Source organism: Boleophthalmus pectinirostris, unplaced genomic scaffold (genome assembly GCF_026225935.1).
Source record: "Boleophthalmus pectinirostris isolate CB_2022bp ecotype Guang Dong unplaced genomic scaffold, ASM2622593v1 HiC_scaffold_6, whole genome shotgun sequence".
Lineage (NCBI taxonomy): Eukaryota > Metazoa > Chordata > Actinopteri > Gobiiformes > Gobiidae > Boleophthalmus > Boleophthalmus pectinirostris.
Window position 1 is genome coordinate 40,761,815 of NW_026571447.1, and position 17,500 is coordinate 40,779,314.

General features: G+C 42.0%; 2 protein-coding genes across 2 annotated transcripts in view; one reads left to right on the forward strand and one right to left on the reverse strand.

The window, feature by feature from the left end:
• The window catches only part of LOC110171064 (antigen peptide transporter 1-like), a 12,782-nt gene extending 11,803 nt beyond the window's left edge, over positions 1-979 (reverse strand). The window contains exon 1 of the mRNA XM_055164064.1: positions 828-979. The gene's annotated coding sequence lies outside the window, so the exon portion shown is untranslated. The remainder of the gene's footprint in view (positions 1-827) is intronic.
• Positions 980-6,750: 5,771 nt separating this feature from the next.
• The window catches only part of notchl (notch receptor, like), a 29,383-nt gene continuing 18,633 nt past the window's right edge, over positions 6,751-17,500 (forward strand). Inside the window, exon 1 of the mRNA XM_055164062.1 lies at positions 6,751-6,886. Coding sequence (XP_055020037.1) covers positions 6,826-6,886 — 61 coding nt within the window. The 5' untranslated portion in view covers positions 6,751-6,825. The remainder of the gene's footprint in view (positions 6,887-17,500) is intronic.

Below are 17,500 nucleotides of genomic sequence, written 5' to 3' on the forward strand. Positions count from 1 at the left end.
CAGCAGCCTCCTGTGTGTGTGTGTGTGTGTGTGTGTGTGTGTGTGTGTCGTTGTATGCTGCTTTCTGTTGCTGTATGTGGCTGTGTGTTACTTTATGTCACTTTGTGTTACTGCATGTCACTGTGTATTGCTGTAATGTGGTACTGTATGTCATTTTGTGTGGCTTTATGTCGTTTTGTGTTACTGTGTGTCACTTTGTGTTACTGTACGTGTCACTGTACGTTGCTGCATGTCGTATTATTGTATTTTTCTGACTTTCTGAAACCAGTCAGACAGTATCTCCTTCTTCAGCTGCTGCAGAACAGACCTGAGTGTGTGTTTCTGTGTCGTAGTTTAGTAAAGCGTGTGTTATTGTGTTATAGTTTAGTAAAGTGTGTTGCGTTGCTGTCACTTTCGCTTTCTCCTGCGCACTCCTTTTACGGGAAACGATCGAAACAAAACAGTTAGAGGCTTTAATATCTACATAACTCAAAAAAAGATGATGTCGTGTGAAGATTTTGTTCCTTTCCACTTGTAAAACAAAAGCGTGAAAATGTCTGAAACTCCCTGAGACTCAGAAAGACGCACGACCCAAACCAAAACAGAAAGGAGACAAGAACCCGTCCATGCGCCAAACTTTTCACGCATTTTTATCTTTAGGACGCGCGTCTGATGGCGCAGATTAAAAGTACTGGTGTCAAAGTTAAGCTAAGATCTTGGTTCGGGTCCAAAACAGCAGAAAAACCGACAACAACCCAAATGCTACAGCGCTTTAGCCACACTCGGATCGTGCGTCAGAGCGCGCGTTCACCTCTGGATTCAGAATAAAACTATTTACTGTAACTTACCGTGGTTTAATTAGTGTCCCGGGAGGTAAGAGTCAGAAAACAGAAGGAGTTGTTGCTCTCTCCAAAAAGCAGCTCCTTCTCCAAGCAACGCGCTCCTCGGACTGACGCCGGACCAAAGCGAAACCGAAACTTTTACGCACGGTTTGGGTTTGGGGAGCGCGCGGGGAAAGTCCCACACGCACCAAAACACGAGCTCCTGAAGTGGACGTGCGCTGTTATCTGAAATAAATTAAGATTACTGGGTCTAACATGACGTATTTACTGTTTTTTTATCGTTTTCTTGAACTCGTTTGTGATGGAAAAGCTGCAGGACCGGCATGGTGCGTTCAGGTGCATTTGGTAATTTTACGACACACTTTTTTTTTCTTTTTTTTTTTTTTTCTTTTTTTACATATGCGTCTGGAATATTCCTTTATTAGCCTATATTTATCTGCGTTTATTCAGTTACAGATGTTTGCTGCTGCGGATGTGCTGAAATTACGAGTGTGTTGTGTTCAAGTGCTTTTGTTGTCGTAGTGAAACGTGGCGGAACTTGAACTGTTATTTATTATTTACCCCAAAAAATATTACATTTAAACAATAATAATGATATTTTTAAAATATTTTTATTACTTTTAACAAATATTTGATAATGTATTAATTTATTTTTAAAAACAAATGTAAATTGTGAAGTTATTAAAATGATGTATGTCACAGCTTTATGTTTGTTTAGGCTCCAAACGAACAAACTAACAGCAGAACGTTTAACAGAATGAAGTGTTTAGGTTTAGTTAGTTAGTTAGTTAGTTAGCTGACTAGTTGGTTTGTTGGTTAGTTAGATAGTTAGTTAGTTCTCACCGTTCACGACACTTTCGCTGCTTTTCCGCGTGATAAAAAGTCAAAGTTTCTCTCATGTCGGGGGCTCGTGGATCAGTGGAAATGTCGTGTTCATGTGCAATTTTGATGTCAGTTTTTAGTATTTACGATCATTTCCATAGGACGTGAAGGCACCAGCACATGTTACTACTGACAACACTGTGGGACATTACAGTCAGAGCAATGACATCTCCATGGAGACGAGCAGGTGTCGAACCCTCCACCAGCACTTTGAGATTTCTATCAATGTAAAGTGTAAAATAAATAACTTATAATTTAGTAACTGTTCTCTCTGGAGTTTCCTCACCGCTGGAGGCGCTGCTCCGATTTATTCACTTCCTGTTTATTTTCCGTCGTGCGTCAGACGCCAGCAGAGGGCAGCAGAGCGCGCTACACCTCCTGATTCATTTATTAAAATACCGTTATTATTTCAAACTTTTTTACACTTTACATAATAAAATAAAATTACATGAAGTGAAACATGAGCCCAGTGATGTTTTTAGTTAATTAAAGAACAATTTAAAGGTGCTGTATCTCATTTTTTTCTTCTTTTTTTTTTTTTTTTTTTTTAGAAAACATGAAAAACAGAACTAGTTCATTTTTAGTCATTAGTTAGTTTCTATTTTTGACCAATCTGATCCTGCCAACAGTAAAGAGAAACATAAACTGTCATTTGTTTTGGTAAAATACAGAAAAGCTGCTTTAAAACGACCAAAACACAAAGAAAATGTGACTGTACTGACTCATGTTCATCATGAATGGGCCAAGTGAAGAATATTTTCCTAAATAAAATTGTGAAACGAGTGCGTAATTATTATCAACCACCAAAAAAAAAAAAAAAAAAAAAAAAAAAAAACTAAACTCAGATGTTCCAGTTTTTTATTTTGAAATTTTGGTCACCCTTTGATAAAATAACATTAGATGAAGTAAAACATGAGCCGAGTGATGTTTTTAACTAATTAAAGCACAATTTAAAGGGACTGTATCTGATTTTTTCTGTTTTAAAAATGTGGAAAACAGAACTAGTTCATTTTAAACAGTTCTCCAAAGTTCTTCCTCACTTCTCTTCTGCACTCAGAGCGTCCGAGTTACTCGCCACGATGAGTTTAGAAGCACTTTTCACAACTTTGAGACCAGAGTGGAGTTCTGCAATCAAGTTAAATCTAACAATAAAGCACATTTTTCCTAATTTGAATAATAAAACTCTTTATAATTATATGCAGGACTCACTTTGAACTAAGACAGTGTGACCAGTCGTCCCTGTTTCCTCAGGACAGTCCCAGTTTTGAGTCTGTGTCCCCTGCCCCACAGATTTATTCAAAACCACAGATTTGTCTCAGTTTTATACAAAAAATGCCTCAAGTGTTTCTATTTTTGACCAATTTGATTCCTGCCAAAGGTAAATAAACATAAACTGTCATTTGTTTCAGTAAAATACAGAAAATCTGCTTAAAAATTCACATTTTCTTTGTGTTTTGGACTCTCAAAACACAGGCTCAAAACTGGGACGTCTGGACTCTAACACGGGCCACAAAGCCGTTTAAAGTTTTATTGTCTTCACGAGGACCAGGTGAGTTAAATAGAGCTTTATTTTATTTTTTGATTGGATATGTTTTTTAGTTTTGTGCAGCTCTTTGGAAATTGTAGAAATAAAGTGAACTGGATCAAACTGTTTCCATGTAAAGTTTTGTAAAGGAGGAAAAAGGCTGGAGACTCCTGTTTTCTAACAATAGTAACAATTCACACGCAGAGACACAGAGAGGACACAGAGAGGACACCAGTGGACACAGTGTGGACACCTGTGGACACAGAGAGGACACAGTGTGGACACAGAGAGGACACAGAGAGTGGGACACAGAGAGGACACAGTGTGGACACAGAGAGGACACAGAGAGGACACAGAGAGGACACAGAGAGGACACAGAGAGGACACAGTGTGGACACAGAGAGGACACAGAGAGGACACAGAGAGGGACACAGAGAGGACACAGAGACACAGAGAGGACACAGAGAGACACAGACACACAGAGTGACACAGAGACACAGAGAGGACACAGTGTGGACACAGAGCGGACACAGAGAGGACACAGAGAGGACACAGAGAGGACACAGTGTGGACACAGAGAGGACACAGAGAGGACACAGGACACAGTGTGGACACAGAGAGACACAGAGACACAGAGGACACAGAGGACACAGTGTGGACACAGAGAGGACACAGAGAGGACACAGAGAGGACACAGTGTGGACACAGTGTGGACACAGTGTGGACACAGAGAGGACACAGAGAGGACACAGAGAGGACACAGAGAGGACACAGTGTGGACACAGAGTGGACACAGAGTGGACACAGAGAGGACACAGTGTGGACACAGAGAGGACACAGAGAGGACACAGAGAGACACAGAGACACAGTGTGGACACAGTGTGGACACAGAGTAGACACAGAGTGGACACAGAGCAGAGACACAGAGACACAGAGAGGACACAGTGTGGACACAGAGAGGACACAGAGTGGACAGACACAGTGTGGACACAGAGAGGACACAGAGAGGACACAGTGTGGACACAGAGAGGACACAGTGTGGACACAGAGTGGACACAGAGAGGACACAGAGTGGACACAGAGAGGACACAGAGAGGACACAGAGTGGACACAGTGTGGACACAGAGAGGACACAGAGAGGACACAGAGAGGACACAGAGAGGACACAGAGAGGACACAGTGTGGACACAGAGAGGACACAGAGAGGACACAGAGAGGACACAGTGTGGACACAGTGTGGACACAGAGTGGACACAGAGAGGACACAGAGAGGACACAGAGTGGACACAGACAGAGAGGACACAGAGTGGACACAGAGTGGACACAGAGAGGACACAGTGTGGACACAGTGTGGAGAGGGACACAGTGAGAGAGACACAGAGAGGACACAGACACAGAGAGTGACACAGTGTGGACACAGAGAGGACACAGAGTGGACACAGAGTGGACACAGTGTGGACACAGACACAGAGAGGACACAGAGAGGACACAGTGTGGACACAGAGAGGACACAGAGAGGACACAGAGTGGACACAGTGTGGACACAGAGAGGACACAGAGAGGACACAGAGAGGACACAGTGTGGACACAGTGTGGACACCTGTGGACACGTCTTTAATCTATTTAAGTCTCTCCTCACACTTGGACTGAAAACTGCTGCTCTTTGAACTCCAAACTGTTTCCTGTGTTTCCTGCTCGTCACATGAGCTCAGCAGGCGGCGGCGCAGATGATCTACACCCTCCTGCTCAAGACTGAAGAGAAGAGAAGAGAAGAGAAGAGAAGAGTGACACCTGCAGCCGCTCACGAGGCAGAGCCAGTGCAGCCGCTGCAGCTCAGGGGGTTGAGTTCTGGAGACACAAGGTCAGAGGCGACTGTAGTAACTTTAGAACAGTAAGAGCTCAGGACACACAGTAGGGAGTTTGTTTTTATCCATCCATCCATTTTCTTCCGCTTATCCGGGGTCGGGTCGCGGGGGCAACAGTCTGAGAAGGGCCTCCCAGACTTCCCTCTCCAGACACGTCCTCCAGTTCTTCCGGAGGAACCCTGAGACGTTCCCAGTCCAGCCCAGAGACACAGTCCCTCCAGTGTGTCCTGGCTCTTCCCCGGGGCCTCCTCCCGGTGGGACATGAACACCTCCTGAGGGACACGTCCAGGAGACATCAGAACAGATGCCCGAGCCTCAGCTGGCTCCTCTCAATCTCAATGTGGAGGAGCAGCGGCTCTACTCCGAGCTCCTCCCGTGTGACTGAGCTCCTCACTCTGTCTCTAAGGGAGACGCCCAGACGCCCTGCGGAGGAAACTCATTTCGAGCGCTTGTATCCACGATCTCGTCCTTTCGGTCACTACCCAGAGCTCATGACCAGAGGTGAGAGGAGGAACGTAGACTGACCGGAGTTTGTTTTTAGATTCTCTAAATTAGAATCCTGCATTTGTTTCCATATCTGACTGAAATATTTGGGTCAAAATTTTATGTAAATGAATATTTAAAGGAGCTAAAGACACTTGAAAATGTCTCCATGGCCTAAACTAGAACATAGAGACAAATAAATTTTATTTTATTCTGCAAACACAAACTGAAACTTGCATAAAAATTACTTTAAAAATCCATAAAGTTCATAAAAAGTATTTTTCAGTCTATAAATCACTCACAGGGTTAAAATTTCAGAGTAAAACTTTTCAGAGTTGTTTTTAACACAAAAAGTGTTATTTGAACTCTTTGAAAGTTAAATGTGTGTTGGAGTTGGGGTGATTTACCAGAGTTGATTTGGTTGAAGTTAATTCAACTTCCTTTAGTGTTAATTTGTCTTCTCCCTCCACTTCAAACTCCCTCCAGAGTAGAACCAGTTTGAACCAGTTTTGTTCAAAAAATTTCAATTTAAATTAACTCAAATAAAGTGTAAAAATAAAAGTCATCTGTGTGTTGTTGAGTTAAATCAGGATAACTCTACAAAGTGTTATCTGTTTACTCTCTAAACGTTCATTTAACTCTGGATTTGGAGTAAAACAGGAACTTTGGTCCAGTTTTACTTAATGAACATTTCCCAAAAAAAAAAGTTAAATTAACTCTACAACAGAGTGAACTCAGATAAACTCTGAGAAAATGTTTAAATTGATTCTGTGACAGTCAATTATAACACTCCACTTTTTTTGTTTGTTTGAATAATTTAGTGATCTCTCCTATCTTCATTAAAGGAATTGAAAGAGATAAAAAGAGCATAAAAAAAACACCAGAAACATTAGATTTAGTTTTTTACACACAGGCTGTTCAAATCGATAAAAAGGAACATGTGACGTGTTACAGTTCATGTTTTACAGAAGTGGAACATCTTTAGAGTCTCGTCTTAAACGTGAGTCCGTAAAACTTCAATAAATCGATGCCAAACAGCAGCCGCATATTTGAAAAGTAAAATGACGCAGTGAGTCCGGCTGACCTTCTATTCTTATGCACACAGTCGCAGGAAGTAGTCCAGTATCCTGTGGGCTGTGAGAAAGACCGGGCTGTGGACGCGCTCACTCCTGGTCCCGCTCTGGTCCTGGTCCCGCTCTGGTCCCGGTCTGGTCCTGGTCCTGGTCCTGGTCTGGAGCCTCGGGGGGACATGTCGGGCCGTTGGTCCCTGAGGACGCTCCTTCTCCTGGGGCTGAGCTGGAGCGGCCAAGGTAAGAACATCACACACAACATCATTTTAACACAGGTTTTTAAAAAATCAGGTTTGTTTTATCATTTTCACAAACAGGTTTTGTCACAGTGAGCAGAACGTGAAGATTCTAAATAATATTTTTATTGAAACAAACTTTGGGCACATGTTAAAACGTAAAATGTGTTTCATCACCACAAAACTGAACGCAGGTTGGGACTAAAGCTGGAACTAAACCAAGACTAAACCAGGACTAGACCAGGACTAAAACAGGTCTACATCAGGACCAGGGTCACACCAGGACTAAAGTGTGAACATGTGCACAGAAAAAAACAATATCTAGGTAAATTAAAATGACTTAAATTAAGAACATTTGACTTTATTTGAGGCGATTCAACTTTACGAGTCAAATGGAATAATTTTTTTTTTTAATTCAAGCAACATTTGATTTTGTTTCTTATTTTAAGTGCACAGAGTTGTAGTTTTTCTTATTTTAGATGTATTTTCATATTTTAAACACAGAAAGTCTCGCTCCTTTGTCAGATCATTTTACTCGTCGAGTGAAATTTACTCAAATCATGATCAAACTTTCTTAATTCACGTCGTCTTGACTTGGACAGATTTAGTTTTTTTTTCCGTCTGTAACTTTTCTGTAGAAGCTTTTCTCCGTGAAGCTCTTATTTATTTCTTTGTGTGTAATGTTCCACAGTGTGGCATTAAAGCTGCACACACGTTTGTCTTTAGTCTCAGTTTATGTTCAGGCTCATGTGAAGCTCAGAACCTCCAGAATTCCCTGTTCCCTGAGCTGCAGCGGCTGCACTAGCGCTGCCTCAGGACTGGAGCAGGTGCTGGAGTTTAGAGACACTTCAGGTCACAGAGAAACGTTTTAGGTTTAAACTCACTGGATTTCAGTTTTGAACCAACAACTCAAACAGGAGTGTGAGGCTCATTCTGCTTCTGATTCATACAAAACTGAACATCACAACAAGTGTTTTTGTGATTAAGAATAAATCTACATTAGTGAGTGTTAAAATTCACTCTCACAGAATCAATTTGAACATTTTCTCAGTGTTTATCTGAGTCACTCTGTTGTAGAGTTAATTTAACATTTGTGTAAATGTTCATGAAGTAACACTGGACCAAAGTTCCTGTTTAACCCCAAATCCAATGAGTTAAATGAATGTTTAGAGAGTAAACAGATAACACTTTGTAGAGTTATCCTGATTTAACTCAACAACACACAGAGGGGTTTTATTTTTACACTTTATTTGAGTTAATTTAAGATGAAATTATGAACAAAACTGGTTCAAACTGGTTCTAATCTGGAGGGAGTTTGAAGTGGAGGGAGGAGACAAATTAACACTAAGAGAAGTTGAATTAACTTCAACCAAATCAACTCTGGTAAATCACCCAAACTCCAACACATTTAACTTTCAAAGAGTTAAAATAACACTTTTTGTGTTAAAAACAACTCTGACACACATTTTAACCCTCTGTTTCTGCTGTATTGAGTTAAATTTATGGAATTTCAGATAAATCTTACATACACAGTTTCCTCAAGAAAACATGACCTGTGTTTAGGTCAACTGCAAATTTCTCTGATCTGGACAAGATTTTAAAACTTATATCAGGTTCTTCATCTTGTTTTCACATTTATTATCTACTTACTACTTCTGAATTGGCTTCATTCTAGTCTAGAGGTTGTTTATTTTAAGAAAACTGATCAGTAAAATGATCTTGCTGCACGGACACATTATTTTTCTACTTTTAAGTCATTTTCTGATAGATTTAAGTGTTTAGATCTTCTTACATTTGGCCAAGTGAACTGGAACAGTGGAAACACGACTACAACTCCTTTAAAATGAAACAATTCCTTTTTTTTTGGACACTTCCCATAGGAAAAATGTGTTGCTCATCTGCTGTTCAATCTCATTTCTTGAGATAATTTTGAGCTTCTCATATTCGTATCATTTTGTGATCATTTCTCCCTTAAGAACAAGAGATGATCCCTCAGTCTACATGAGGGAGTTACTGCAGCACTAGACTCCCCCCAGAGCCTGAGATCAGACCAGCTCCTGTTGGTCGAGCCCAAAACTCGGCTCAAGACGAGAGGAGACAGAGGTTTTTCTGTGGCAGCGCCCAGACTGTGGAAGTGCCTTCCTCCTGCTGTCAGATCCTCTCAGTCTGTAACACAGTTTAAGACAAGACTGAAAACTCACCTCTTCTCCCTGGTGTTTAGTTCGAGCTCGTCAGTTTATCTTGTTGTTTTTATTGTAGTTTTAACATGTTTTCTGTATATCTGTATGTGTAACTGTTTCTTCTGTGCTGTTGACTTGTATGTGAAGCACTTTGGTCAACTGAAGCTGTTTTAAATGTGCCATAGAAATAAACTTGAATTGAATTGAATAAAAAAGACGAGACATCAATAAGACAAAGGAGTCTGAGCTGAGATCATCAGATGAACAACACTTGAGGAGTGGAATAAACAGAGCAGATCTCATAATTGTATCTGATCTCAATGATGAAGGAGAATTAAAGAGAACAACATGAGATGAATGTAAGACTTTTATTATTATATTTTTATTTATTTAAAGAGACAGTGACAGAGCACAACACACATGAACCTGAACAGGAGAGATGTTTGTTCAGGTTGTAGCACCACAGCTCATTTCCACCTGTCGTCACTGGGCAGGTCCATTGATTGATTTTATTTAATTGACCTGAGTTTTCAGCTCTCAGTTCTTCTTCCTGGAGACCTGGAGCATGTTTTGGGTTAATGGAGAAACCGAAATGCCTGGAGGAAACTCATCCAGACACGAGGAGAAACATACAAACTCCACACAGAAAAGCCCGGGCGACCAGGGGATCGAACCCAGAACCTTCTTGCTGTGAGGCACTGTGCTGTTATGAGACAAATCTGAGAACTGAGATAGTGACAGAACTGAGACAGAACTTCCATATAAAGATATCAAATAGAAATATATTTAAAAGCAGCACAATCTCATTTTTCTCTGAGCTGAGATCAAGATCAGAGACAGAACTCAGACGATGTTCATGATGAGACTTTTTTCTCAGGAGAAAACCACTTTGGTCTCGATTAGAGTTTATTTATATTTAGGAGATGTAAATGTGGGTTCGGTCAAGTGGTAATGGAGGGAAAACAGGGGCAGATTATTCAGAAACTAGAGGAACTATTGAAATAAGTAAAGTATCAGAATGTAGGAAAGAGTTACACTCCAACAGGGTCAAGTTAAACCTGTGAGATTCTTTCAAGTTCAAGACAAAAAATTTAAAAACTCCTGTTGGTAACGGAGGGAATGAAATATGCAGCACTTTTTGGTCAATAAATCCAAACAGTGATAACTCTTGGTTCTCACTTCCATATCCTTAACAAACTGGTTTGAATATTTGCTTCATATAGTTTTCTACCATATGGTACAAGATTAGGTTGAAAAACCTCTGACTTTTTGACTCATGAGATTTTTTATTAAGAAAGTTCATGGTAACGGAGGGAAAAGTAACGGAGGGAAAATTGTACAAACAAGTAGAAGGTGCAGGATTTTACATCATTTGTCGCTTTTTTCTTCTGAAAACTTTTAATATTACTTCAAAATGAAAGAAACTATTTCTATAAAATATGTCAGTCCTTCCAAGAACATTTTTATCATTTTAAATACATTTTTTTTTTTAAATCCTGTCCCTTCATCAACAGTTCAAAGATGGAATAACACAAGATATGATGAAATACAAACATTTATTTACATGATTTTTGGGTCTTTGAAATTTGGGAAATAATTTTTGTTCCATGTTTCATACATGGTCTGTTTAAAACGGATGGAACTTTAGAACCAAAAATGGAACAGAAAAAAGGTCAACAGTTTGATAAACTCGAGTACATATGTATCTGTTCAATACACTTTTATATCAGATGAATTCACTTGAAGTTTTGGTCTTGTTGTTTACTTCTGTTTGACCTGGGCCCAGTGACATAAATAAAATCTCATCTTTTCATCTTGTTTTGCTGTGGGCAGATTTTAATAATAAATCAAATGAAGAGTAAAAATACAGACAGATAAAGGACAGAGACACGTCCAGCAAGAAGAGAAAAGAGGCAGATGTTTTAGATAAATAATGAAGGTGATGTGCAGGAGATAAAGTGCAGAGTTCAGCCTGGACAGAGGAAAGTCTGAGGCAGTTTTGGAGTTTCTGCTTCACGTGTTTATGGAATTTTCTTTTGTGTGTTGATTTCCCTGACGGTCTGAGGAAGAAGCTGTTGTGTCGTTCATTCACACACACGTGTTTGAGTGACTCTTTATTATGAGTCTGTCTCCATCTCCACAGCTCTAAATGCTCTGATCCACCTTGTGATGTCAGTCCGTGTGTCGTTCGTTCGTTCTATTTTCAAAATAAAACCAAAAATAAGAAAATAATGAAAAAAAAAAAACTATTTTCTTCATTATTTGTCTCCAAAACCAAAATGAAAAAACAGATAACGATTCATTTTTTCAGTTTTCGATTTTGTGTTGAAATGAAAAATGGAAAAAAACAGATAACGACCGTTTCCTGTTTCTGAAACTTAAACTGTGACACCGAACTGAACCAGGACTGAACCAGGACTAAACCAGAACCAGACTGAACTGAACCAGGACTAAACCAGGACTAACCAGGACTGAACCAGGACTAAGACTGAACTAACAGGACTAAACCAGGACTGAACCAGGACTAAACCAGGACTGAACCAGACTGACTGAACCAGGACTGAACTAAACAGGACTGAAACACTGAACCAGGACTGAACCAGGACTCCAGGACTAAACCAGGACTGAAGAGGGACTGAACAGGACTGAACCAGGACTAAACCAGGACTGTGAACCAGGACTGAACCAGGACTAAACCAGGAACTGAACCAGGACTGAACCAGGACTGAACCAGGACTAAACCAGGACTGAACCAGGACTCCAGGACTGAAACCAGGACTGGGACTCAGGACTAACCCAGGACTGAACCAGGACTTGAACCAGGACTAAAGACTGAAACTGAACCAGGACTGAACCAGGACCCAGGACTGGACCAGGACTGAACCAGGACTGAACCAGGACTCCAGGACTCCAGGAAAACCAGGACTGACCAGGACGGGACTGAACCAGGACTAAACCGGGACTGAACTGAACCAGGACTAAACCAGGACTGAACAGGACTGAGGACTGAACCAGGACTCCAGGACTGAACCAGGACTGAACCAGGACTCCAGGACTCCAGGTCCAGGACTGAACCAGGACTCCCAGGTCTGAACCAGGACTGAACCAGGACTGGTGTCTGAACCAGGACTCCGGACCTGAACCAGGACTGAACCAGGACTAAACCAGGACTGAACCTGAAGGACTAAACCAGGACTGGACTGAACCGGGACTGAACCAGGACTGAACCAGGACTGAACTGAACTGGACTGAACCAGGACTCCAGGACTGAACCAGGACTGAACCAGTGAACCAGACTGAACCGGACTAAACCAGGACTGAAGCGGGACTGAACCAGGACTAAACCAGGACTGAACCAGGACTGAACCAGGACTGAACCAGACTGAACCAGGACTAAACCAGGACTGAACCAGGACTGAACCAGGACTAAACAGGACTGAACCAGGACTAAACCAGGACTGAACCAGGACTGAACCTGAACCAGGACTGAACCAGGACTGAACCAGGACTAACTGAACCAGGACTGAACTGAACCAAGACTGAACCAGGACTGAACCAGGACTGAACCAGGACTGAACCAGGATTAAACCATTTTCACTGCTGGTCTCAGTCCTGGTCTCAGTCCCAGTCTGGTCCCGGTCTCAGTCCAGGTCTGGTCCCGGTCTAAATCCCGGTCTCAATCCCGGTCTGGTCCCGGTCTCAGTCCCAGTCTCAATCCCAGTCTGGTTCCGGTCTCAGTCCTGGTTTGGTCCCAGTCTAAGTCCTGGTCTCAATCCCAGTCTGGTTCTGGTCTGGTCCTGGACCTGGTTTAGTCCTGGTTCAGTCCCTTATCTGTTTTTTGTTTTGTTTTTTTCCATTTTTCACTTAAACACCAAATCGAAAATTGAAAAAACAAATCATTTTCTGTTTTTTCATTTTGGTTTTGGAGACAAATGATGAAGAAAATTGTATTGTTTTTTTTCCGTTTTCTTATTTTTGGTTTTATTTTTGAAAATAGAACGAACGAACGTCACACGGACTGATGTCATTTAGTGATTGTTTTTTTTTTTTTTTTTTTTTTTTTTTTTTATTCCAAGACTGAAATCATCCAAATTCCAAATGATTCTAGTGCAGGTGTGTGGAGTTCACTGCTGCACGTCACACATTACTCTTCTGAACAACTTATTGATCTGTTTTCACTTTCATTTTTGACCCTTTGCTCCCCGTGTTAAGTCACTCCCCCTTCTGAGCGTTTGTCGAAATGAAACTTCATCGCGTCAGGTTTGTGAAGTTGTAGTGAACAGTTTTGTGTCATGTTTGTGTGTATTTGTGGAGAGTTGTCGTGTGGGAGTGTGGGTGATGTAGACTTGTGGGCGGAGCCTCGTACACAATCTTACTGCTCACTGTAATGAGGGTTTGAATAGGGCCCGGGAGAGATCACTAGATTACGCAAACATACATGGATGATTTTTTTTTTTTTTTTTACTTATTTACTGCAATTTTATGATTTTTATGGTTTTGCTTGTATTTGATTTTACTGGTTTTATTGTTTTAGGACAAATTTTCGCAATTTACTGTTCAGCACTTTGGAAACTGTTTTGTTTGAAAATGTTCTTGCACTAGAAAAAAACTAAATCTAGTCAAGTTAAGATGACTTGAATCAAGAAAGTTTTATCATGATTTGAGTAAATTTCACCTGACGAGTAAAATGATCTGCCAACGGAACAAGACTTTTTGGAGTTAAAATATAAAAATACATCTGACTGCACTTAAAATAAGAAAAACAACAACTTTTTGCACTTAAAACAAAAAAATTGAAACTGTACGTTAAACCATTAGTAAATATTTTTACTTGTCAAGTTGAATCGAGTCAAATAAAGTCAAATGTTCTTAATTTTAAGTCATTTTCATTTACTTAGAGATTGTTTTTTCCGTGTGGGGCGACAGTAGCTCAGCTGCTCGAGCATTTGTCCATTGATCTCGACTTAAACATTGTTGTTTGAGCGTCAGATCCACAGACCCACAGGTTGTTGGTGCGATTCCAGTTCCCACAGACAGAGACAGAGACATCGTCCCTCCAGTGTGTCCTGGGTCGTCCCCGAAGCCTCCTCCCGGTGGGACATGACCACCTCCTGAAGGAGACGCCCAGGAGACATCAGAACAAACGCCCGAGCCTCAACTGCTCCTCTTCAGGTGGAGGAGCAGCGGCTCTACTCTGAGCTCCTCCGAGTAGAGCCGCTGCTCCTCCACATCGAGAGGAGCAGTTGCAAACATCAATATCTAGATAAATTAAAATGACTTAAATGAAGAACATTTGACTTTATTTGAGTCGATTCAACTTGACACGTAAAAATATCGACCAATGGAATAAGTGTGTTTTTCTTAATTCAAGCAATATTTGATTTTGTTTTTTTGTTGGGCAAAAAGTTGTAGTTTTTCTTATTTTAAGTGTATCCAGATGTATTTTCATATTTTAAGTACAAAAGGTTTTGTTCCACTGGCAGATCACTTTACTTGTTGAGTGAAATTCCCAAACCCTCATCATGGTCAAACTTTGTTCATTCAAGTCAGCTGAACTTGACTAGATTTTACTTTTTGCAATGTGGAACATTTCTTGTATAAATTGGGACAAATCAGTGGTTTTGTATAAATCTGAGGGACAGAGACACAGACTCTGGAACTGTCCCGGGGAAACAGGGACGTCTGGTCACACTCACATGAATGTGTGAATGAGTTAAATTAAACATAGATGAATAAATTGTCGTTAAACATAGAAAAACAAAACAAAATGTATGATATCTGAAAAACAAAAAATAAAATCATCAACCACTAGAAAGTCTCTGAAAACAAGTTTGCAGGAGCAACTATAGACCATCATTTAAACTGGAAATCACACATATTATATTATTATATTATATTTATTTATTAAAAATAAGTTTAGGTGTTGAACTCTGGCCTGAAACATGAATTATGAGACTGAGTTTGTGCTGTTGAACTTTGTTGTTCTGTTTCTGATTTGTTTGTTTCCTCTCGTTGTATTTATGAAGATGAACTGGTGTTAAGATGAAGCTCTGATAAAGAAATAAAGGGTAAAGGCAGAATAAGATTAAGATTCAGCCTCCACTTTTTCAGATTTTTCATGACTGTGGAATAATGTCAAAATAGAACTAATAACAAATAAATCAATGGGTGAATAGTTCCTTATTGTAAAATGATTGTAAAGTGTCTTGAAGGTGGAAAAATGCTAAAAAATAAAATAAATAAATAGGGCCTGGGAGAGATCTCTAGATGACTCAAACATGCATGGATGACTCGGAAAACGTCTTTCAGCAGGTTTTTGATGAGGCAACAACGTTAGAACATTGGAGAAAGTCAAAGATTTCACACAGTCGTTGTCTTTAAAGCGGTTTGTTCGTTCGTTCGTTTGTTCGTTGTTCGTTTGTTCATTTGTTCATTTGTTCATTTGTTCGTTTGTTCGTTTCGTTCGTTTGTTCGTTCGTTTCGTTCGTTTGTTCGTTTGTTCGTTCGTTCGTCAGCAGCGTCACATTCTTCAGGCTCCATTGTTTGTGGAGGTGATTGGTTCTATTGTGTGGTTTAATCCCTCACACCCACGCACCTGCCGCCTCCGCCGCCGCCGACACCACCGACACCAACGCCGCCACCTCCACCGCGGGCCCATTGTCAGGCAGACTCCGCCCCCCTCGACCTTCACCCCGCCCCCGCCGCTCCGTTTCCTGTTCACTTCTGCCGGACACTTCCTGTTTGTGTTCAGACCACTTCCCCCCAAACTCCCCCCTCCTCCTCCTTCTGTAACGGTCAGACCAGAGACCAGACCAGAGACCAGACCAGAGACCAGACCAGAGACCAGACCAGACCAGAGACCAGACCAGAGACCAGACCAGAGACCAGAGACCAGACCAGAGACCAGACCAGACCAGACCAGAGACCAGACCAGACCAGAGACCAGAGACCAGACCAGACCAGGGACCAGAGTCCAGACCAGAGATGAGATTAGAGACGAGACTAGAGACCAGAGACCAGACCAGGGACCAGACCAGAGTCCAGACCGGAGACCAGAGACCAGAACACAAACTGGGACAAGAGACCAGATCAGACCTGAATCCACCTCGAGATGAGGGCGTAGTCCAGACCGTAGTCCGGTCCGTAGTTCAGACCAGAGACCAGAGCAGTGGGCATGACCTCACTGTTTTGAATCGTGCTAATGCTTCAGAACAATAAGAGCCGTTTCCGTTTAGACTCAGAGTCCAAAGAAGACAAAACAGACATTTAAGAGGAGACCAGAGACCAAAGACCAGACCAGAGACCAGACCAGAGACCAGACCAGACCAGAGACCAGACCAGAGACCAGACCAGACCAGACCAGACCAGACCAGACCAGAGACCAGACCAGAGACCAGACCAGAGACCAGACCAGACCAGACCAGAGACCAGACCAGAGACCAGACCAGACCAGACCAGACCAGAGACCAGAGACCAGACCAGAGACCAGAGACCAGAGACCAGACCAGACCAGACCAGACCAGAGACCAGACCAGAGACCAGACCAGACCAGAGACCAGACCAGAGACCAGAGACCAGAGACCAGAGACCAGACCAGAGACCAGACCAGAGACCAGAGACCAGACCAGAGACCAGAGACCAGAGACCAGAGACCAGAGACCAGACCAGAGACCAGACCAGAGACCAGAGACCAGACCAGAGACCAGACCAGAGAGACCAGAGACCAGAGACCAGACCAGAGACCAGACCAGAGACCAGACCAGACCAGAGACCAGACCAGACCAGAGACCAGAGAGACCAGACCAGAGACCAGAGACCAGACCAGAGACCAGAGACCAGAGACCAGACCAGACCAGACCAGAGACCAGACCAGAGACCAGAGACCAGAGACCAGACCAGAGACCAGACCAGACCAGAGACCAGACCAGAGACCAGACCAGAGACCAGACCAGAGACCAGAGTCCAGACCAGAGACTAGAACAGACCAGAGACCAGAGACCAGACCAGAGACCAGAGACCAGACCAGAGACCAGAGACCAGAGAGACCAGAGACCAGAGACCAGACCAGAGACCAGACCAGAGACCAGAGACCAGAGACCAGACCAGAGACCAGACCAGAGACCAGAGTCCAGACCAGAGACTAGAACAGACCAGAGACCAGAGTCCAGACCAGAGACTAGAACAGACCAGAGACCAGAGTCCAGACTGGAGGTTGTTTTCTCTCGTCTCATTGACAAATGGGCTGTGACACATTTGGACTTGTGTAAATAACTGAACTTCATGTCCAATGTTTTTGTAACTAAGAATAAATCAGCATCACATTTATTATCAGTAAAAGTGATTTGTGATTTAGGTCGAACCTGCATGAATCATGACTCTGTGCTGGTGCAGCCTCTGCAGCTCAGGGTTTATCACATTTTTGATGTAAACAGAGGAGT